The sequence below is a fragment of the Loxodonta africana genome, chromosome 5 (assembly GCF_030014295.1).
Source record: "Loxodonta africana isolate mLoxAfr1 chromosome 5, mLoxAfr1.hap2, whole genome shotgun sequence".
Lineage (NCBI taxonomy): Eukaryota > Metazoa > Chordata > Mammalia > Proboscidea > Elephantidae > Loxodonta > Loxodonta africana.
This window is the reverse complement of record NC_087346.1, coordinates 153,552,412-153,577,199: the sequence shown is the minus strand read 5'-3', so window position 1 is coordinate 153,577,199 and position 24,788 is coordinate 153,552,412. Positions and strand designations below refer to the sequence as shown.

At 45.2% G+C, this 24,788-nt stretch overlaps 1 protein-coding gene across 1 annotated transcript in view; it reads right to left on the bottom strand.

The window, feature by feature from the left end:
• SLC2A9 (solute carrier family 2 member 9) overlaps positions 1-24,788 on the bottom strand; it is a 262,289-nt gene that overhangs the window by 63,201 nt on the left and 174,300 nt on the right. The window contains 1 exon segment of the mRNA XM_064286323.1: positions 2,660-2,735. Within this exon segment, the coding sequence (XP_064142393.1) occupies positions 2,660-2,735 (76 nt within the window).

The following is a 24,788-nucleotide window of genomic DNA, read 5'->3' as shown; positions in this document are numbered from 1 at the left end:
GATGGTGTAGATTCAGATCTAGCATTTGCCTCTGACGTGTAGGACTTTGGTTGTATTACTTAATAATCTTTACTTTGGTTCCTCATCTGTAAAATGGGAATAAGGTTAATTTGGGAAAGAAAGGGTTAGCAGGCAGTGAGAAAAAAAGAAAGAAAGAAAAAAATGGCCTGGTGCCTTGAAAACATGCTGATCTAACCTCATGGTGGTATTTACTACCGGAAAGATAAGAGAGAGCCCACATGTATGGAATGCTTGAAGTAGGCTATGCCCGTTCTGCTTACGTTGCTTATGGTCAGTTTAGGAGCCTTGCTGGCGCGATGGTTAAAGTGTTCAGCTGCTAACCAAAAGGTTGGTGGTTCGAACCCACTAGCTGCTCTGTGGGAGAAAGATGTAGCAGCCTGCTTCCATAAGGATTACACCCTTGGAAACCCTAAGGGTAAGTTCTACTTGTCCTATAGGTTTGCAATGCGTTGGAATTGACTTGACAGCAACGGGTTTGGCTTTTTGGGGTTTTTTTTTGGTTGTGTAATGATTAAGCGTTTGACTGCTAACTGAAAAGTTGGTGGTTCAAACCCATCCAGAGGCTCCATGGGAGAAAAGAGCTAGAGATCCTCTCCCGTAAAGACTGCAGCCTAGAAAACCTACTGGGATAGTTCTACTCTGCCCTACAGGGTTGCTACGAGTTGGAATTGACTTGATGACAATAAGTTTGGTTTTTTTTTTTTTTGAATGGTCAACTTGGAATTTATAGTTATGGGGATAGCCCTCTGGAAAATGTTAGTAATTATTAGGGTATAAAAGGGAGACGTTTCACAAATAAAATAAGTATATCCTGCATATCTTTTTAAAGAGACTGAGTATGTTAAACCTGGACCAAAGATTGAGATTGTTCAGCCACTTGGTAGGTCTCTCCTTTTGTGTATAGACACCAGTCATTGGATTTAGGATTCACCCTAAATCCAGGATGACCTCATCTCAAGATCCTTAACATAATTACATCTGCAAAGGTCTTATTTCCAAAGAAAGTCACATTCACCGTACTGTGGGTTAGGACTTGGACATATCGTTTTGGAGGACACAATTCAATCCACTATTATTTCCCAGGTTTAGCACAGGGCCATTGGCTGTGCAGGGGCAGTGATCACATGGACATGATGTGAATGTTGCCCTTGGAGCTGGCAATGCAGAGGCCTATAGAGCTCAACACCTTTTGGTTCCTTGACTCTATTGTCAGCTGCAAATATGCTCTCCTGGCTCATCCTCCTGTTAATTTGTTATTCCACCTGGGAAGGGCCATTCTTCTTCCTCCGGCCATTCTGACCACAATCACACCTTGGTGTGTGTGTGTGCACATGCATGTTCCTGTGCCCCCTCACCATGCCCCCCCCCCCCCATATCATTACACCGCCAGCATCTCAATACAACATCCTGACGTCCTGGATGGGAATAAAGGTTTTTCATCTGTCACAAATGTGACAGAACATGGAACATGGTGGCCCATGAAAGTCAGCAATACAGAGGAAGAATCGGCAGTTTGGTTCTGTTTGTTCTGATATAGAAACTTAGTGTGGTTTTCATCAACGTGAAACCAAAACCAAAAAGAACTGCAAGTATCATCTGAAGGAGAGACCTGCACTCTGTGCCAGACCGTGTACACTGCACCCACCTCTCAGCCCCACACACCTCGGCCTCTGATGGGGAGACCCTACTAAACACAAACATGAAGCCAGGAAACGTCACATTCTATCCTCAACATTTTATAGATGAGGAAACTGAGGTCCAAAAGAGGAGCAGACTTTCCCGTTGACACACAGCTAGGAAACAGCAGAACCTGGGCTAGAGGTGAGTCCTGGGTGGAGAACAACACCTAGGTTGGGATTCAGAATATTCCAGACTTCACACTCCAGAGGCACCATGTAACATGGTGATTAGAAGCCTGGGTAGGGGAGGCTCCACTACCCACTTGCCATGTGACCTCCAGGCAGGTCACCCCCAGTTCATGAGTCTTGAATGAGTTAATGCCCAGTATGACGCATAATCAGTGCTCAGTAAATCTTAGATGCTACGAACATCACTAGGGGTCCCTGGGTGGTATAAACGGTTAAGCTCTCGGCTACTAACCAAGAGGTTGGTGGTTCAGACTCCCTCAGAGACGCCTCAGAAGAGAGTCCTGGCGATCTGCCTCTACAGGTCGCAGCCTTGAAAACCCTGTGGAGCAGTTCCACTCTGCACCCATGGGGCTGCCAGGGGTCAGAGCTGACTTGGTGGCAATAGGCAACCGGTAACATGGCAGCAACTGTTACTATTATTAGCTTTTCCACACTACACTGTAACTTTTCAGAGGGCAGAGTATAACCTGGTCTTTGACTCATCACAAACTAGTGCAGTAGCTGCCTCGTAGCCTCACAAGTGTTCACTGTTATCATCACTGTCATATTGCTAAATATGACCATCTACTCACATCACCTACCCTCTGAGGGCTGGAAGGCAGAGAGTCAACTGCACTGAAACAGGACCAAAGGGAATATCGGAAGCCCACCTCCCACTCAGGCCTCGGCCCTTCCTGGCCCCCAGGCTCCGCATCTGCACAACAAGAACCCTTTCATTTGGTGGTCCCGTGAGCCCCCGGGCCAGCCGCGAGGAAAGGGAGATGCCTTACCTGGGCTGCTGCAGAAGGAGGCGATGATGGCCAGGATGCAAACGATGCTCAGGTAAGGGATCCAGGTGGCATGGTCCTGCAAGGGAACAGCAAGGAGAGCAGGTGAGGAAGCACCGGTTTATCTGGAGGACCTGGGCCCTCACCCCAGCTCCACCTCCATCCATCTGTGTGACCTTGGACAGGTCCCTTTACACCTCTGAGCCCCAGTTTCTGCTTCCATAAAATGGGGATGATTACTCCTAAGTCGTTCCATCTGCTTACAAACCCTGGAAGTCCTAGGGGCAGTTCTACTCTGTCCCATAGGATCTCTGAGTCAGAATGCGTTACAGATGTGAGGATTAAATGTGATGTTACCCCAATAAGTTTAGTAGAGTCCCCTGCATACCAAAAAACCAAAAACCCACTGCCATCAAGTCGATTCCGACTCATAGTGACCTGCATACAGCAAGTGGTAGATAAATGAACAGCTCGTATTGGTTGAGGGATTACTCTGCAGCCGGTAATGTGAGATGTTTTTATAGGCATTATTTTATTTAAAAAATGTTCTCTTAGCTATCACTATTACTATGCAAACCCCCATATTTCTACCCTTGCTCTTTTGACAAGGTATACCAGAACCAAAACTAAACCCACTGCCGTCGAGTTGATTCCGACTCATAGCCACCCTATAGGACAGAGTAGAACTGCCCCATAGAGTTTCCAAGGCGTGCCTGGTGGATTTGAACTGCCGACCTCTTGGTTAGCAGCCGTAGTACTTAGCCACTATGCCGCCAGGGTGCACTAAGTTAATTCACTTCAATAAGTATTTTTGGAGGGGCTGCCACTTGTGTAGTGGGACATGGATGGTTGAGTGGTAGGATTGCCACCTTCCGTGTGGGAGACCTGTGTTCAATTCCTGGACAAACGCACTTCACGTGCAGCCACTGCCCATCTGTCAGCGGAGGCTTGAGGCTTGCGTGTTGCTATGATGCTAAACAGGTTTCAACAGAGCTTCCAGACTAAAATGGAGGAGGAAGAAAGGCCTGGTGGTCTGCTTCTGAAAATCAGCCAGTGAAAACCCCGTGGACCACAACGGTTGTATCTGTAACCGATCATGGGGATGGCACAGGCCTGGGCAGCATTTTTTCCTTTTCTGCAAGGGATCGCCATGAGCTGGGGCTCACTCGATGGCACCTAACAACAAAAACAAGCCACTTGTCTGGCAGGAGGGTGGGTGGGTTGGTGCTCAGTGCAGAAGGACGTTTAGGAAGCAGCAGACTCGATTGCTGATGATTAGCGTGTAGCATTCCCAGCGCTTTGTTAGGGGTGTGTGTCAGGATACAGGGGTACCCCAGGAGGGCATCTAATTCAGCCTAGAGAGAGCCAGGGAAGACTCTCTGGAGGAGCCTGCTATCACCCCTGAAGACTGAGCCAGTGTCAGCCAAGTGGGGAAGGGAGGGACAGGAGATCCAGGGAGAGGCTCAGCCTGGGCTCAGAGACAAGAGAGAGCTTGGTGCATGGGGGAGCAGCTGAGAACTCAGAGTGGGGGCCCTCCCTCCTCTGCCCTTCTGTGCCAAAGTCAAGCAGATCTTGCTGCAGGAGGATCTGGGACTGAGGGGAGCTTCACAGGCTCTTGTACACTGTAGGGCTCACTTCTGCACTAAGTTGTTCATTCATTTATTCAGCAGGCTGTTCTGAGCTCCCCCTGGGGGCCAGCACTGGGCTGAGAGGGCAGAAGGCAGAGATGATACAAGAGTGACCCTTGCCTGCCAGAACTCACTGTCTGTTGGGAGAGAGAAGAGGCAACTGAGAATACCAATGGTCTGCGATGAGTGACCTCACAGGGTCACCCCTGGTGTCCATGGGAACACAGAAGAGGCGCCTCCCCCAGAACTGGGGACAAGGAAGGCTTCCTGGAGGAAGAGGTATCCAAGAGGTATCCCAGCCTTCCTGAGTCTAGAATGCAAGGAGAACCTGGCTGAGCAAAGGAGCAAAAGGGCAAAGGAGGACACGGCCAGGCACCTTGGGGAGCTGACAGGGGGCGGGTCTGGGGGTGGGCCGTGGGGTGCTGCAGGAGATGACGCTGGACCAGGTGGTAAGGGCTCTGTAGCCTGTTAACTGAGGCCTAGATAGGGCCCTCGGGTGGTGCAAATTGTTAAGCACTCAACTCCTAATGGAAAAGTTGGAGGTTCGAGCTCACCCAGAGGCACTTTGGAAGAAAGGCCTGGCAATCTGCTTCCAAAAGGTCATAGCGCTGGTGGTGCAGCAGTTAAGAGCTCAGCTGCTAACCAAAAGGTGGACACACTATGGGGCAGTTCTACTCTGTCCTACAGGGTTGCCATGAGTCGGAATCAACTCGACGGCAGCAGGTTTGGTTTTTGGTTGGTAAGGATTAATTACCCGCCCCCGCCCCCCAACACACACACGTGCCTTCACTAAGCACTTGGTGCGCTGCAGGCACTGTTCCAGAGGCTGTAGGCACGTTTTATTATTTCATCCTCTCACCACCTCTTGATATAAGGGCAACGTTGCCCTGGCGGCATAGTGGTTAACAGCTGTGGCTGCTAACCAAAAGGTTGGCAGTTTGAATCCCCCAGGTGCTCTTTGGAAACCATATGGGACAGTTCTACCTTGTCCTTTAGGGTCACTATGGGTTGGAATTGACTTGACGGCAACGGGTTTTGTTTGGGTTTTGGGTGCCCAATTTCCAAATGGAGCCGTGAGGAGCAGAGAAGTTGAGTGACTTGCCAAAGTTTCATAGCAAGCACATGGGCAAGCCAGGATTCAAACCCAGACAAAGATGTCACAATCATGCAGATGCCTAACAGGGCAGTGGCAGGCCCATGGCGGCCTCCCGAGCACTCTCCACCCTGTGTATTTTGAGTGCCTTCCAACCTAGGGGACTCATCTTCCAGCACCATATTGGACAATGTTCTGTTGTGATCCATAAGGTTTCCATTGGCTAATTTTTGGAAGTACCTCACCAGGCTTTTCTTCCTAGTCTCAGTCTGGAAGTTTCCATGAAATCTGTCTACCAGGGGTGACCCTGCTGATATTAGAAATGCTGGTGGCACATCTTTGAGCATCACAGCAACACACAAGCCACCACAGTACAACAAACTGACAGACGGGCAGTGGACACTGAAATGAAGATGTGCTTACTGACTTTGGAGCCCTGATGGCTCAGTTGTTAAGAACTTGGCTCGGAGACTTGGTTCGAATCCACCAGCTGCTCCTTGGAAACCTTACGGGGCAGTTTTTCCACGGCAACGGGTTTGTTTTTCTGTTTGGTTTTTATTACTGACTTCAATGTTGTTTTGAGTTCTTTTGTTTCTTCAAGTGCTCCACCAACAAGTTCAGCATTAGAAGGTGTGCCCCAAATCCAAACACTGTAAGAACCATTGTCTTACACCATGTTGCTGACATTCAAGTGCACTGGGTGGGGTTTGGGGGTGGGGGTGGACCTGGCTCCTTGTTACATTCCCCTGAAGTCTCCAGGTGGACCTGTGACCTGAGCCAATGGATAGCTGGATACATTCTCCCTGATTTGGAAACAGTCAATAATGGTGGTCAAGGAAGACACCAAGGAAAGAGCTGTGAAAGGGAAAGAAGGGTGAAAACCAGATGCCCTCTCTGCCCTAGTGGGAAACAGAACCAGTCTTCAGGGCACCCTTCCTCCTCCTTTCCTCAAGTCTCATGAAAGTTCAGCCTGTCATAAGGGATTAGCGCAAACATGGTGTTTCCACTCAACATTAAAATCATTAGCGAAGACATTAACTTAAGATGAACAGCAGCTTCTGAAGGTTACTGATGTCAACTGGGGGTTAACTGTCAGGCTCCTCATGGTCCCCAGAAATCCCCCCTGGGTGACTCCTGAGCCACAGGGTTATTCATCTGTTCAAGAGCCACTTCCCAAGCACTCACCGCCCACCCCACAGTGCTAAGCCCTCTGCTGGGATAATCACACGGTTGTCGTAACTCCTGACAACCTTACGTATAACATAAAGAGACCGTGCCCGGTCCTGCGCCATCTTCATAATCGTTGGTATGTTTGAGTCCATTATTGAGTCCGTTGTGTCAATCCACCTCATTGAGGATTTCCCTCATTTTCAACGACCCTCTACTTTATCAAACATGATGACCTTTTCTGGTGATTAGTCTTTTCTGATGACATGTCTAAAGTAAGTGAGACAAAGCCTCTCCATTCTCATTTCTAAGGAACATTCTGGTTGTATTTCCTCTAAGATTGATAATTATAGTAATTTGGAGGGGGAGGGGGTTAGGATCTTAAAAAATCTACTTTGTTGAGGTATAATTTACATTCAACAAAATGTACCCTTTTTAAATGTACAGTTTGGTATGTTTTGACAAATTTATACCCTCATGTAACCACATTTCCATTACTCTAAAGAGTTTCCTAGTGTCCCTTCCCAGTCTACCACCCCTCCCCATCCCTGATCCCAGGAAACCATTCATTTTCTTCCCATAAATATAGGTTAGATTGGTCTTTTCTAGAGTTTCATATTGCTCATCATAACGTTTTTGAGATTCACTCATGTTGCTGTATATATTAGTTACTCATTTCTTGTTATTGCTGAGCAGTATATCTATTGTATGGATAGATCAAATTTGATTCTCTACCACTTTGCAGGTGAGCATTTGGGTTGTTTCCAGTCTTAATCTGCATCTTAGTCTGGGTTCTCTAGAAGAGCAAAACCAGCGAAGCACATATGAATATATATATAAAAAGAAATTACGTCAAGGAAATGGCTCAAGCAATTGTGGTGAAATGGTTCATACGATCATGAGGGCCAGCAAGTCCCAAACCCATGGGTCAGGTGACAGGTTGAAGACCTCTACTGGCTCATGCGATTGCAGGGGGTGACGAACCCAAAATCTACAGGTCAGGCAGCAGGCTGGAGGCCTCTGCTGGCCTGCGGGGGTAACAGGGGTTAGTCGATCCAAAATCTGCAGGTCAGGCAGCAGGCCAGAGACTTCTCAGGCTTACGTCCCAAGAGTCAGAGGCCAGCTGACGAGAAGAGTGCAGGGTTGAGAGAGAGACTGAGCTTTGCCAGAACATCCATTTATATACTAGAGGCAAGTCACGCCCCCAAGGTTACTCCCCTTTCAACTGATTGGCTGCTCACATCGGATCACGAAATGGAAGGTGATTACATAGTGTCTGCCAAACTACTGAGAATCATAGCCCAGCCACGTTGACACATTACATTAACCATCACACACTCTTATGAATAAAGTTACATAGCATGAATGACCAAGTCTCTGTATAAACATATGCTTTCAATTCTCTTGAGTAAACAGTTATGAGTGGAAGAGCTGGGCTGTATGGGTAAAGTACGTTTAACTATAAGAAACTGTCAAAATGTTTTATGAAGGGCCTGTACCATTTAAATTCCCATCAGCAGTGAATGAGAGCTCCAGTTTCTCACCAACACTTAGTATTACCAGTCATTTCAATTTCGGTCATGCTAATGGCTATATGGAAACCCTGGTGGCATAGTTGTTAAGAGCTACTTCTGCTAACTAAAATGTCGGCAGTTTGAATCCACCAGGCGCTTCTTGGAAATTCTGTGGGCCAGTTCTACTCTGCTCTATAGAGTTGTTATGAGTCAGATTCGACTCGACGGCAATGGGTTTGGTTTTTTTGTGCTGAAATGGTGATATGTGGCACAGTGGTTAAGCGCTGGGCTGCTAACCAAAAGGTCAGCTGTTGGAACCCTCCAGCTGCTGCATGGGAGAAAGATGTGGCAGTCTGCTTCCGTAAAGATTTACAGCTTTGGAAACCCTATGGGGCAGTTCAGCTCTGTCCTATGGGGTCACTATAAGTCAGAATTAACTTTGTGGCAATGGGTTAATGGTGATGTGACATTATAGGCTTAATTTTAATTTATCTGATGACTAATGATGTTGAGTGTCTTTTCGCGTATTTATTCATCTTTTTGATACTTTCTTTTACAAACTGTAGAAACCTTTTGCTTATTTTCAAGTGGATTGTTGGTGTTCTTACTTTTGAGTCTGAGTTCTTTATTCTGTATTCAAGTCCCTTGTCAGGTACTTGTTTTCTGAATATTTTCTCCCAGCCTGTGGCTTGCTTATTCATTTCCTTAACTATGTCTTTTAAACAGCCCAGTTTTTAATTTTGATGAAAACCAATTTATTGATTTTTAAATGGTTCTAGCTTTCTGTATCCCAGCTAAGAAATATTTGCTTACGTCAAGGTTGTAAAGACTTTTGTCTACATTTTCTTCTAGAATTTTTATAGTTTAAGTTCATGGTCTATTTTTATGTATGCCTTGAGTAAGGGTGGCCCTTCATTTTTTTCCACATGACTATCTAGCTTTTACGGTACCATTTGTTGAAAAAACAAGCCTTTCCTCATTGAATTGTTTTGGTACCTTTTGTATTTCTGGATTCTATTCTGCTCCATTGACTTGTATGGCTCTCCTTCTACCAACACTCTGCTCTCTTGCTTACTGTGTAGTGAACACTGCTACAGTACTGTGCACCAGCCATGGCTTCAGATGCCCTATATACATTACTAATTTACTCCTCATGACATCTCTATGGGGTAGGTGCTGCTATCAGTGCCTATTATATCCAGAAATTGAGGCTCAGAGAGGTCTAGCAACCTGCCTGAGGTCACACAGGGAAGAGTCAGGATTCAAGTCTAGGCAGTCTGGCTCCAGACTCTTTCTTGCTCTTAACCACTTGCTCTTAACCACTGCTGTCAGTGAGACAACTGCACATAGAGATCTATCAAGAGAGGATACGCACATTCCCAAAGCTTTCATTCCTGCATTTGTGCAGGCTGCCTATGTTCACCCAGGGCCTCTGGCAGGCGAGTCTCTGGCACTGAGGTGCAGAGAAAAAAGAGACAAGGGTTCCTGCCCTTGGGAGCTAAAGTCTGATGGAGTGCAGGGATGAGTTTGTCGTCTGTTAGGTGATTGAAGGTATGAAGAAAGAAGGGAGTGATGAAGCGGAGGAAAACACAGCCTAAAATTTCATTTATTTCAAATTCGGCTTGATCAAAGTTTCCAAATATGATTTAATGTGCCACTACATTATTTTGTATATTTATTAACTTATGTATTCTATGTATTGTACACATTACTGTGTATTTTTTATATATGTGCCTTTATATTTCCTTTTGGGCTTATTATATTTGTATAGAACACGGGTGCACATTTCTATCTTTGTTTATAGCAACACTGCTGAGCCTTTGATCAGAGAAGCTATCCCGTTCTCTCTGTCCTGCTCCAGGCCGGGTCCCTCTGATTATACTGACTCGCATTAACTCTGTCCTCTCCAGGTTTGACTGGATGCCTGTGAGCATGTGGGCCACGTGAACAGATAGGAGGAAGCTCTGCCTGGTGGCCCCACCTCCTTCAGAAGGTCTCATCTGACTGCTCCCATGCAGAAGGCGAGGATTCCAGACAAAGGTAGCATGCCCTGGCTTTAGCTGTGGGGCAGCCTTTCTGCTCAGTTTAAGCCCTTACTTAATTAAACATATATGTATGGAGTACCTGCTATAGGCTAAAGGAGCTCTGGGGGTACAACGGTTAAGCACTTGCCTCCTAACTGAAAGGTCGGTGGTTGGAACCCACCAGCTGCTCCCTGGGAGAAAAGACCTGGCAGTCTGCTCCTGTAAAGCTTACAGCCTAGGAAACCCTGGTAGAACTGCCTTGATGGGGCAGTTCTACTCTATTCTATAGGGTTGCTATGAGTTGGAATCAACTTGACGGCACACAACAACAACAGCTATGGCCAAGAACTAGCCTAGTGGAATACATGAAGACTAAAGACTACAGAGATACAGTGTGACAAACCTACTGAGTGACTGTGCTATATACATACACATAAAACCAAAACACCAAACAAGTGGCTGTAGTCAACTCTCTCTCTCTCTAGATATCCCAATATATTCTAGTTGCCACTGAGTCGATTCCAACTCATGGTGACCCCGTGTGTGTCAGAGTAGAACTGTGCACCATAGGAATTTCAATGGCTGATTTTTTTTAAGTAGGTTGCCTGGCCTTTCTTCTGAGGTGCCCCTGAGTAGATTCGAACTTTCAGCTAGCAGTTGAGCATGTTAACCATTTGCACCACCCAGTGACTATACACACACACACATAGAATTTTATTTACATTTTAGAACAAACTCTCAGAGATTTTCCCCGATACAAAAACCCCCAAAAAACCCAAACCCGTTGCTGTAGGGTCACTTCCAACGCATAGCGACCCTATAGGACAGAGCAGAAGCATCCCATAGAGTGTCCAAGGAATGCCTGGTGGATTCGAACTGCCAGTCTTTTGGTTAGCAGCCATAGCACTTAACCACTATGCCACCAGGGTTTCCGTTTTCCCCAATAGTACCAGTCAAAGAGCTGGCGATCTCCAGAGGGAATGAGAATGCTGGAGAGAGATGTGGCCCAGATTCGGGTCAGTACCAGAATTTCCCAAACGGCTGCTCCATCCTGACACTCAGCAATGCAGAGGTCCTTGGGGAGTCCTTGCCAGACCAGCAGGCAGAAACCGGCTTATCACTGCCAAAGCTTTAGCTCTGGGAGGGGAGGAGAACGGAACGGGGAGCCTTTGATTCTCACTGACCCAGCTCTCTCTGTGGTGAAGAGAAAAGCAAGGGCAGATCACAAGGGAAGAAAATTCACGTTCCAGTATTAATTTTTACTGCCAGTGATTCTGTTTTGAATGGGGAAGAGCTCCTCTTTGCTTTTACAAATCTCCCTTTGAAAAGGAGCTGCGGCTGCGGAAAGCTGTGGTTTTCCACAAGTTAATGGAGTTTTATAATTGGTCTTCACAGGGCAGGCCTCAGACGTAATTTTCCACTTGATTGGGCTCCCTCTAAATTGAGAATTAATAATAGCTAATTGAGACATTAACTTCGTATGGAAATTCCCAATTAGAAGAGGAAGTTATGTGAGAGATCATTGTATGTCTGTTTGGGACAAAGCATGAGAAATGAAAAAAGCTTCTCTTTAAATTATTATCATTCCAGGGTGAGCCATGATCCTTAAATATAATAAATTGTAATGGTCTTGAGACATTTCAAGCAAAGTGCTAAATCAGACATCGATCGGGGCCAACTGCAATGGAAGGAAGGATGAGCAGGCCAGCTGTTTCCAGTATCAGCGTCCTGGGAGAAGGTTTTCCTCTGGGGTCACTAGAATCCTGGCTTGAGGCCATAGGTTCTGAAGCTTCTAAATGGAGTACACTCAATTCTCCTGTCCTTAAAAAATGAAAATGCAGTCCTTTAGGTTTGTTTCTGTCATTAGTTGCCCTTGAGTTGGCTCTGACTCATGGCAACCTTATGTATAACATAAGGTCCTGCGCCGTTTTCACGATCCTTGGTATGTCTGAGTCCATTGCTACAGCCATTGTGTCAATCCATCTCATTGAGGGTCTTTCTGTTTTTCGCTGACCCTCTGCTTTACCAAATATGATGTCCTTCTTCAGCAATTGGTCCTTGCCGCTGACGTGCAAAGTAAGCAGGATGAAGTCTCGCCATCCTCGTTTCTAAGGAGCATTTTGGCTGCACTTCCTTCAGGAGGTTTAAAAACCCCAGTGCCATCAAGTCGATTCCGGCTCAGGAGGTTTAGGACCATGAATTTAGTCATCCAATTTGGGCGTGTGAAAAAAACATTGAGCACTAAGTTGTCAAGGATTTCATTTTACTTGGATCTGCAATCAACACTCATGGAAACAGCAGTCAAGAAATTGAACAATGTATGGCACTGGGCAAATGTGCTGCAAAAGATCTCTCTGAAGGTTAAAAAGCAAAGATGTCACTTTGAGGACTAAGGTGTGCCTGACCCAAGACTTGATGTTTTCAATCACCTCATATACATGAGGAAGCTGAACAATGAATAAGGAAGACTGAAGAAGAATTGACACCTTTGAATTGCGGTGTTGGCAAAGAATACTGAATACACCATGGACTGCCAAAAGAATGAACAAATCTATCTTGGAAGAAGTACAGCCAGATGCTCCTTAGAAGCAAGAATGGTGAGACTGCGTCTCGTGTACTTTGTACATGTTATCAGGAGAGATCGGTTCCTGGAGAAGAGCATCATGCTTGGTAAAGTAGAGGGTTCGCAAAAAAGAGGAAGACCCTAAACAAGATGGACTGACACGGTGGCAGGGACAATGGGCTCAAGCATAACGATGATTGTGAGGATGGTACAGGGCTGGGCAGTGTTTCGATCTGTTTGTACATAGGGTTGCTATGAGTCGGAACTGACTCGATGACACCTAACAACAACAACTAACAGAAAGAGAGGAAGAGACACTGGAAGGTAGGATGACTCGGAGGTCCATGCTCTGATGTTAGGAGAGCGGAGTGGAGAGAAGCTGGGTCTGCAAAGGGGAGGAGGCAGGGGCACCGCTGGCACTTGGAGCTGGCAGAGAGGAGTGCAGTGAGCCCTCTCAACCCCGCCACCCTCTATGAACCATGTGCTTGTCTTCTTTTGATGGGGAGGCTTGTGGGTCCGGCCCAGATACAAAGGAAGCTACCAGAGAGACAGAGGAGGAAATCAGAAAAAAATTAGTGTGAAAAAAGCATCAGGAGCTTTGGGGAAAAGTGAGGATGGGAGGAACCACTGAACAAGCTAAGCTGCAGATACAGACGGTGGCAGAAGTCCTTCCCAAGGTCCTGGACCCCTCACCCTTGGGACACTGAGTGGCCTGGGTGGTTCTCAATGGAGGCTTCCCCAAGTTAGAGGTGGCTATTTCTTCCCTGTTTAAACATATAATCCCATTGCCTGGTGCTAACGGGGCATGCAAAAGGGGAACTCTAGTGTGAACAGCTCTAGACAGAAGGGCAACAGGCAACTGTAAGATCTTGAGGATTGCTTGGGCAAGCGCCACAGCAGGTAAATCATACTCACTCGAGAGTTTGTTACTGGTCCTAGTTCTACCCAGATCCAAGCAGAAACCCGAGGCAGCAAAACTGAGTCCCTCTTGTGAAGTCTACTCACTAAGTTATCTAGAAAAGAGTGACTTTGTGTTTCTTGTCTATGGTTAACACAGAGTGCAGGCTGGGGACACAGAGTGGTACATTTTAGCCCGTGCAAGGAGTCAGATCTAGGCTCTAGAACTTTCCATGGCTTTCCTGTAGTTGTTATACAGGCAGTCCCTGGGTTACAAATGTCTGACTTATGGACAACTCATATTTAAGAACAGACTGCTATAAATCCTATTATATTAAACATTGGAGTTAAACATACACAATGGTTTGTAATAAAGAACACAAACACTACTTTGTGACGATCATGAAAACATTGCGCGGTTTGGAAGAGTTTCTTATATGCATAGAAAGGTAAAATATATACTATACACTAAGGCGGACCCCTAGTGGCACAGTGGTTAAGAGCTACTGCTGCTAACCAAAAGGCTGGCAGTTCGAATCCACCAGCTGCTCTTTGGAAATCCTATGGAGCAGTTGCATTCTGTCTTATGGGGTACTACAAGTCAGAATGGACTTGACGGCAAAGCGTTTTATATACTAAGATGAGCATTTGACTAACTGATGCTAAACAAGAACTGTGTGTACCTCTTCTGACTTACCTACAAATTCGACTTAAAGACAGGCTTAGGAATGGATCTTGTGTATAACCCAGGGGCTGCCTGTACAAGAAAAATCCTAAAGTGTACTTCTACCTGATTGTGTGTGTGTGTGTGTGTGTGTGTGTGTGTGTGTGTGTAAATGTTAAACTGCAATTGAAATGTGTTATGATCCAAGTAAGTTTGTCTTTGTGAATTTCAGAAAATACTGTGAAAATTTTATTGGCGTACAGAAATCCTTCTACCTGACGCTTCTAGTACAGCTTTAAAAGTACAATCATTCTTGACGTTAACTTGTGTTTATTTTCTGCAACCCAGTTTGATTGGGTTTTGGAACATTGGACTAGGAAAATATTGAAAAAAAAAATAACAATTGCATTTCTCTAAAGGCCTTTAGAGAATCGAAATTCAACACTAAACCTGCCTTTGGATTTGTTGTTGTTTGATGTCGTTGAGTCAGCTATGACTCAGTGATCTTAAGTATAACAGAACGAAATGTTACCACCTCACAGTCATTGTTATGTTTGGGCCCACTGTTGCAACCGCTGTGTCAATCCATCTCGTTGACGGTCTTCCTGTTTTTCGCTGACCCTCTACTTTACCAAGCATGATGTCCTTTTCCAGTGACTGGTCCCTGCTAGTAACATGTCCAAAGTATGTGAGACAAAGTCTCACCATTGTCGCTTCTCAGGAATGTTCTGGCTGTACTTCTTCCAAGACAGATTTGTTCATTCTTCTGGAATTCCGTAGTATATTCACTCTTCTTAACCAACATTATAATTCAAATGTGTCAATTCTTCAGTTTTCCTTATTCACTGTCCAGCTTTCGCATGTACATGAGGCAATTGAAAAGACCATGGCTTGAGTCAGGTGCACCTTAGTACTCAAAATGACATCTTTGTTTTTCCACACTTTAAAGAGGTCTTGCCTTTGGATATATATATATATATCATTTCATAGGTATTGGATAAAGGATATATAATAACTTATGCCCATGAAATTAAAAAAAAAAAAAAAGACCATTTTAGGAAACAATCGAATGGCTTATCTTGTCTGTATTTCTCGACCAGTCTGAAATGCTAGTGTTCTGTGTCCGCGGTCTTCTTCGGTGTTGCTCAGGGAGAGACTGGGGTTGCTTTCTCTATTCACGGAGTTGGTACTGGGTGATGCTAACAGGAGGCGAGTCTGAACCTGCACACGTTCACGCCAATCCAGGGTGCTTGGCCAGAGGTCAAAGCAAGAAAATGAAAACGAAGACTTCATGATTTTTAGGAAAGATTACGTAATTTTAACACATGATTTGGCAGGGCTACTACGGCAATCCAAAAGGTCAGTAGTTTGAATCCACCAGCTGCTTCTTGGAAATTCTATGGGGCAGTTCTACGCTGTCCTATAGGGTCGTTTGAGTCGGAACCGACTCAAGCCCGATTTTTTTTTTTAATCTTGGCAACCTGGCAGAAAGAAAGGAAAAATTCATTTTGAAAGCCCTTATTAGAGGCAACCAATGTCACAAAACAATTTGTGTATAAATTTTTGAAGGAAAAACTCATCTGTGCTGTGAACTTTCACCTAAAACACAATTAAAAGAAAAAAAGCCCTTGTTAGAGCAAAGAAACATTATGAAAGGTAGTAGTAAATTGTTGCTGTTAGGCGCCATCGAGTTGACTTCAACTCATGGTGACCCCATGTGACAGAGCAGAACTTCCCCACAGATTGCTGGGTCTTTTCTCCCTCAGAGCAGCTGGTGGGTTCCAATCATCAAATTTTCTGTTAGCCGATTGTTTAACCATTGTGCCAGCAGGGTTCCTTTGGTGGTGAATTAGAGCTGTCAATTTTTGACACCCTTTTGGCAGAAAGGTAATTTTTCTGGATCCCTGTTGCTCATGTGAAGTGGCACCATGTGCGTCACTGTGACTAGACTTGATCTCTATGTTATTCTGCTAAACATAACCAGGGCTCCTTGGAGAGTGGCTCTTTCCATGTTTGGGGCGGAGGAATGAAAGATGGACCTGGATCACTTGTTTGTGGGGGAAAGCTAGGACCCCTGAAAAGATGCCCAGAAGGTCTCCTACTGGCCAAAGTGATCATTTCAGGTCTGGAAAGAAATGCCAGTCATCAACTGGAGCAAACTGAGTCTGTTAAAAGACTGCAGTCTATGCCTCCTCCAAAGGTACAGATAATTTAGCATGCTAGAGAAAAGACAAGAGAATTTTTTGGGTTTTTTTTTTTTTTTTTTTTAGAGAAAAGACACACGCCCCATGCCAGTCAGCTTTTTGGTCCCAAATACAGAGGGCTGGCTGCAGAATGGATGTATGGCCGCACCCTTGGCCAAACTCAGGATCAGAACCACCCTAATCAAAAGATACTATTCAGCGTTTGGGGCAGGTTAGGGCAGGGACAGGGACTTCCAGGCCGAATGTCTCGTGCTCAGGGATGCCAGGATCCTGACTCTGCTTCTCCCTTCCTTTGCCCCTCCCACCCCCCTGCCCCCTTCAGGATGAGCCCTCAAGAACCAGGAAAGCCCCCCATGTTTTTATATGTATGCTGTTGGTAGCTGCAGTGGAATCGGTCCCGATCCATGCAAACCCAAACACAACGGAACCAAACACTGCCTGGTCCTGCGCCATCCTCATGACTGTAGGTGTTTTTTGAGCCCAGTTTATTACTACACACATAAAAGATATAGATCTGTCCCTTTTCCTGCTCAGGGAATAGATTACAGTAGTCTTGCCTTAGCCATGGTTCACTTTCTGCGGTTTCAGTTACCCGAGGTCAACCGTGGTCAGAAAATGTTAAGTGAGTAGTGTGATGAAATCTCGAGCTGTCTCGCTCCGTCCTGCCTGGGATGTCAATCATCCCTTTGTCCAGCTACCCACAGTGTTTACGGCACCCACCCACTGGTCAATTGGCAGCCTTCTCGGTTATCAGATCGACTATCAGGGTATCGCAGTGCTTGTGTTCGAGACCGAAAAAACAAACCGAACCCGATGCGGAGGAGTTGATTCCGACCCATAGAGGCCCTGTAAGACAGAGTAGAACTGCCCTATAATAGAGGTCCCAAGGAGTGGCTTCGTTCTGTCGTGCATAGTGTCACTATGAGTTGGAACCAACTCAACGGCACCTAACAACAACAACAACAACAAGGAGCGGCCTTTTGGTTAGCAGCCAAACTCTTAACCACCGCACCACCAGGGCTCCTGTGTTCGGGTAACCCTTATTTCATTTGATAATGGCCCCAAAACTCAATAGTAGTGATGATGGCAATTTGGATATGCCAGAAACAATCCGTGAATGCTTCTTTTAAATGAAAAGGTGAAAGTTCAAGACATCATCACAAGTAGAAGAAAAGTGAGTACAGAACAGTAAGATATTTTGAGAGAGAGACCACACAGTCACATAACTTTTATTACAGTATATTATTATAATAGTTCTATTTTATTTTTAGTTATTGTTGTTAATCTCTTGCTGTGCCTAATTTATAAACTAAACTTTACCATAGGTAGGTAGGTATAGCACAAAACAGTATATATAGAGTTCAGTATTATCTGCGGTTTCAGGCACTCCCTGGGGGTCTTGGAACGTATCCCCGCACAGATAAGGCGGAACTACTGTATATAAATTTGGCTGTTAAGCAGAAGGTCGGCACTTCGAATCCACCAGGCGCTCCATAGAAATACTATGGAACAGTTCTACTTTGTCCTATAGGGTTGCTATGAGTCAGAATCGACCTGATGGCAAAGGGTACTGTATACAAGTGCATCTTCGGGGATGACGTAAGCACTGAACGTGAGATGCTGCTAAGTGCGAATTTTCGTTTCTCACACCTGGTGGGTACCTCCCAGCTTGGATGGAGCCAGGGGCAGATGTTCATGCCTCCCAAGGAGTTTGGGGGTGAAGGGGCACATTTGGTTCTGCCTTTGTTTCATGTGACCCTCCCTTTTGCTATGTTCCTATAAGCTTTGTTAAATAAACTGGGGACCTAATCTGATATTTTAGTGGGGGTGGGGGTTGTTCCTGCCTGCCATTCTGTGGCCACAGGAACCCCACAGAATCATTATTTAACAACACAAGAGTGGCGTGAATGCAGTCCTTTGGGCTCCAGTCTTGGACCGCATTTCAGTCTGATGACTCATTGGGCAAGTCAACTCCTTTTCAAGGCTCCACCACCCATCTACCAGTTTGTTGTACTGTGGTGGCTTGCCTGTTGCTACAATGCTGGAAGCTATTTCAAATACCAGCAGGGTCACCCATAGTGGACAGATTTCAGTGGAGCTTCTAGACTAAGACAGATCAGGAAGAAAGGCCTGGTGATCTATTTTCTGAAAATTAGCCAGTGAGAACTGTCATGGATTGTGTCCCCCCCCCAAAAAATGTCAATTTGATTAGGCCATGATTCCCAGTATTGTGTGATTGCCAACCATTTTGTCACCTGACCTGATTTTCCCGTATGTTGTAAACCCTACCTCTACAATGTTAATGAGGGTGGACAGGCAGCAGTTGTGTTAGTGAGGCAGGACTCAATCTACAAGATTGGTTTCTGCTTTGAGGCAATATCTTTTGAGATATAAAAGAGAGAAGTGAGCCTAGAGACAGGGGGACCTCATACCACCAAGAAAGCAGTGCCGGAAGCAGAGCACGTCTTTGGACCTGAGGTTCTGCACAGAGAAGCTCCTAGTCTGGGGGAAGACTGATGAGAAGGCTGATAGAGAAAGCTTTCTCCTGGAACTGACGCCCTGAATTTGGACTTTTAGCTTACTCTACTGTGAGGAAATAAACTCTTTGTTAGAGGCATCCACTTGTGGCATTTCTGTTATAGCAGCACTAGACGACTAAGACAAGAATTGTATGGATGACAACAGAATAGCGTCGAACATGGTGCTGGAAGATGAGGCCCCTACGTTGGAAGGTACTCAAAACACACAATGGCTAAAACCAAGGACTCAAACATGCCAATGATCGTGAAGATGGTGCAGGACCAGGCAATGGTTCTTTTTGTTGTACACGGGGTCACCATGAGTCAGAGCAAACTCCGTGGCAACTAACGACAACAGCAGCAGGTCTCCCCACTTCTCCTCGTGCAGTGGCAGTGGACACCAGTAAGGACTGTTTATTTTTTTACTCCACCCCTATGGCACCGTCCATTCTGGACAACTGCAAAATACTACTGTGTGGAGTAATGAGTAAGAATGGCTTATTGCGAATCCCATCTGCCTGGTTGGGGAAAGCACAGAGCCTGCTCCTCTCAACAAAATGGGCCTCGTGTCCCACAGAGCACCCCCACCCCACGTGGTTGTGGGTGCTCAGCCTGACCCAAATGACGTGCCCTGAAACTTCGCTCATCAGAAGGCTGATGCCGCCCACGACGATCAATTTGGAAAACCAGCTGCTTCCACAGGATGCAATTAACTCACCGCTGCCCCAGCCAATGAGCGACGCCCAGAGCCAAATATTGCAGATGAAATGAACGAAAATTTCTCTCCCTTTTCAATTTTATTAGGCCTCAGAGACATTTTAAAATCTGTCAAATTGTAAAATGACTGTCAAAATCTCATAAAGAAGAACAAAGAAAAAAAAAAGGAAGTCCTTTTTGATGGGCAATTACCTCAAGGGATTGATGGAAGAGTATATATATTTTTGGAAGCAAGGTAATAAAAACTTTGGGAAGGGCAACAGATTTACTGAATATTGACTGTCAACACTTTGAGTTTTGTTTCCTCAACAGTTTTATATGTCGGTGTGTTGGTTTCCTGATGCTGTTGTAACGAATTCCCACAAACTTGGTAGCTTAAAAGAACACAAATGCATTATCTTACAGTTCTGGAGGTCAGGTGTCCAAAATGTGTCTCATGGGGATAAAATCATGGTGTAGGCAGAGCCGCCTTCCTTCTGGAGGCTTCAGGGGGAATCCGTTCCCTTGCTTTTTTTTAGCTTCCAGCCTGCATGCCTTGGTTTACAGCCACTTCCTCTATCTTACAAACTCTAATTTTGTCATCTCATCTCCTTCTTTGACTCTGACCCCCCTGCCTCCTTCTTTCATTTATAAGGACCCTTGTGACAAAAAAAAATTTTTTTTTTTTTGTGACAATGTTGGGCCCACCCAGGTAATCTGCCCATCTCAGGATCCTTCACTTAATTGTCTCTACAAAATCCCCTTTGCAGTGTGTGATGGTGTATTTTATGTGTCAGCCTGGGTAGCCTTGGTGCCACTGAGTTCATCCCTACTCATAGTGACCCTATGTGCAAACAGAACAAAACACTGCCTGGTGCTGGGCCATCCTCACAATCATTGGTATGCTTGAGCCTAGTGTCGCAGTCACTGTGTCAATCCATTTCATAGAGGGTCTTCCTCTTTTTCACTGACCTTCTACTTTACCAAGCATGATGTCCTTCTCGAGGGACTAATCCCTCCTGACAACATGTCCAAAGTATATGCGATGAAATCTCATCACCTTTGCTTCTGAGGAGCATTCTCCCTGTACTTCTTCCAAGGCAGATTTGTTCATTCTTCTGGCAGTCCACGATACATTCAATATTCTTTGCCAACACCACAATTCAAAGGCTTCAAATCTTCTTCAGCCTTATTCATTGTCCAACTTTCACGTGCATATGAGGCAACTGAAAATACCATGGCTTGGGTCAGGTACACCTTAGTCCTCAAGGTGACATCTTTGCTTTTTAACACTTTAAAGAGGTCTTTTGCAGCAAATTTGCCCAATGCAATATGTTGTTTGATTTCTTGACTGCTGCTTCCATCAGCGTTGATTGTGGATTCAAGTAAAATGAAACCTTTGACAACTTCAATCTTTTCTCCATTTATCATGATGTTGCTTATTGGTCCGCTTGTGAGGATTTTTTTTTTCTTATGTTGAGGTGTAGTCTTTGATCTTCATCAGTTAAGGGTTTCAAGTCCTCTTCGCTTTCAGCAAGCAAGGTTTTGCATCTGCATATCTCTGGTTGTTAATGAGTCTTCCTCTAATCCTGATGCCGTATGCTTCTTCATATGGTCCAGCTTCTCAGATTATCTGCTCAGCATACAGACTGAATAAGTATGGTGGAAGAACACAACCTTGGAGCAATCCTTTCGTGAAATTAAACCACACAGTATCCCCTTGTTCTGTTCAAAAGACTACCTCTCGGTCTATGCACATGTGCTCATACAGAAAGGAGATTACCCCCCCATAATGTGGATGGGTCTCAAACAATCAGAGCAAACACAGTTTTCCTGGAGAAGAAGAAACTTAAGACTCCACCATCAAATCCTGCCAGAGTTTCCACCCTGCTGGCCTGCTCTACCCATTTTGGACTTGCCGGTCCCCACAATTACGTGAGCCAATTCCTCAAAATAAATCAATATATGACCAGCTATCAATTGCCATTGAGTTGACTCTGACGAGTCAATCCTGTGTGTGTCAGAGTAGAACTGTGCTCCATAGGATTTTCAATGGCTGATTTTTTGGAAGCAGATTGCCAGGTCTTTCTTCCAAAGCATCTCTGGGAGGACTTGAACCTACAACCTTTTGGTTAGGAGTCGAGTTTGAACCACCCATGGACTCCAAAGCTATATATATATATCCATCCTTTTGGCTGGAGAACCCTGACTGATCCAGCTCCTTTCTTCTCCTTCCTGTGAATAGTACTTCCATGGAATACTTGGTCAGATTCTGCCAGCTTTTAAAGAAGAAGATCTCCCAGCCAGAGAAGCTGAGGAGGGAGGGCTTTTGGAGTCAGCGAGATGTAGTTTGGAACTGCATGTCGCTAGGTCCTCAGTTTACTTCTGTCTCTTACAGGGATTCAGGGTTGATGTAAGCACTCATGAGACCCCATGTAGAGCAATCCAGGGTCTCGGGGATGTCAGCTATCCTCACTGCCTCAGGTTCTGACACCGCTGCTGTGTGACTAGGTGAGTCACTTCTTTGAAACTTGGTTTCCTCAGTTATGAAAAGACTGGGCGAGTTCCTGTCAGCTGCAAAACCCTGCTCTCCACAAGTATGTTCATCACAGTCTTATTTACAAAGACGATGAATGGGAACCTACTTAATAGAATAATGATGTTGGTGGTGTTAGTTGCCATCCAGTTGGCTCTGACTCACGGTGACCCATGTACAACAGAACAACATGTTGCCCATTCCTGTGCCATCCTTATGATTAGTGATATGCTCAGTCCACTGCTTGGGCCACTGTGCGTTTTGAGTGCCTTCCAAACTAGGGGGCTCATCTTCCTGCACCATATTGGACAATGCTCTGTGGTGATTCATAAGGTTTTCATAGGCTAATTTTCAGGAGATGCCAGGCCTTTCTTCCTAGTCTTAGTCTGGAAGCCCTGCTGAAGCCTTTCCACCATGGGTGACACTGCTGGTATTTGAAATATCATTGGCACAGCTTCCAGCATCACAGCAACACACAAGCCACCAAAGTACAACAAACTGACAGATGAGTGGTGGAGAACAATAACAGTGAACATTCACCAAGGATGGGCCATTTTTGAACACTGCATGAGTCATCTTTTCCAAACCCTGGTGGCATAGTGGTTAAGAGTTTGGCTACTAACTGAAAGGTCAGCAGTTCGAATCCACCGGGTGCCCCTTGGAAACACTATGGAGCATTTCTACTCTGTCCTATAGGGTTGTTATGAGTCAGAATTAACTCAAAGGCAATAGGTTTGGTTTTCAGTTTTGGTTTTGAGTCATCTGGTGTATATTCACTCATTTAATCCTCACTCCAGGGTGTTAAAGCTGGTCCGTTGATAAAGGAAGACTGAAGAACAATTGAAGCATTTAAATTACGGTGTTGGCAAAGAACACTGAATATACCATGGATAGCTAGAAGAATAAGCAAATATGCCTCGGAAGAAGTACAGCCAGACCCTCCTTAGAAGCAAGGATAGTGAGACTTCATTTTACCAATCACTGGAGAAGGGCATCATGCTTGGTAGAAGGCCAGCAGAAAGGAAGAAGATGCTCAGCAAGACGGACTGACACAGTGGCTGCAACAATGAGCTCAAATATACCAACGATTTTGAGGACGATGCAGGACCAGGCAACGTTTTGTTCTGAGCAAGATCGTCACGAGTCATGGCCGACTTGACGGCAACTAGCAGCAACGACAAATCTTCACTCCATCCATCTGAGGCAGGGACTGATGTTTTAATTACAGAGATGAGAAGACTGAGTCACAGAGATGTTGGATAACTTACCTGGGGTCATACAGCTCGTAAGGGACGGAGCTGGGATCTGGACCCCGGCACTGTGGTTCCTCAGTCCAGGCTCTGAGCAGGGATCCTCTACCACTTCCCTCGCTACCCCATAGACACCAGTTGAGGAAATTCATGTATAACAAATTTTTGAAGAATGGTATAACTTTTAGCACAATCTTTTCAATCATCTCATATGCAAGCAAAACGTGGACAGTAAAAAAGGAAGACAGAAGAATCGATGCATTCAAACTGTCACGTTGGGGAAGAATATTGAATACACCTTAGTCTACCGGAAAAATGAACAAATCAGTCTTAGAAAAAAATACAACCAGAATGTTCCTTAAAAGTGAGGATGGTGGGACTTTGACTTGCTTATTTCGCACGTGTCAGGAAAGACCAATCACTCGCAAAGGGTATCCTGTCTGGTAAAGTAGAGGGCCAACGAAAACGAGGGAAGTCCTCAGTGAGATGGATTGCCAGAATAGCTAAAACTGCACTCAAACACGCTCACGATCATGCGGGTGGCGCAGTGTTAGACCACATTTCATTCTATTACACGTAAGAGCGCTGTGCGCCGGAGCCAACTTGAAGGCACCTAACAGCAACAACATGGGTGAACCGTGAAAACATTACGTTAACAGTGAAAGAAGTCTGTCACAAAACACCACATATCATATGATTCCATTTCTATAAAATACCCAGAATAGGCATATCTAAAGACACAGTGGGGCCAGGGAAGTTGGGTGGGAATAGGGAACGACTGCTAACGCGTCTGGGGTTGTTTTAGAGATTAAAATGTTTTAAAACTAGATTGTTGTAATAGTTGCAAGACCTTAAGAATATATTACGATACATTGAATTGTACACTTTAAATCTTATGCGATGTGAATTATATTTCAATAAAACTGATTTTGTAAAGAACCCTTGTGTTGAGTAGCTGAAATGGGTCATAGATTTTAAAGAAAAACAACAGAAAAACAGCCACCCTCACGTTATAAATAGATTAGTACTGCTTTGTCATCAAGACTCTTTACAATTATCCCAATGCAACAGTTTGACAAACTTCTAATGCCTTAGCACACACCTTCATTTCTCCAGCTTGGTTTAAAGGCTACTTCTTCCATAAAGCCTTTAGTGCTTGCCCCTCTAGAGTTAATTTTTTCTTCCCATAGTTCCTTAAGCCCATCTTCTATAGTCTCAAAGCATGGAGCCATTTATTTATCTAGGTATCTCTCCCCGTCTCGGTCAGAATCAACCATGCGGCATGTGGTCCTGCTTCACTTGTACCCGCCAAGAACACAGTTGGTTTTCGGTAAAAGGCTGAACAAAAAAGGCTGGTAGATCCTCAAACAGTAGTCA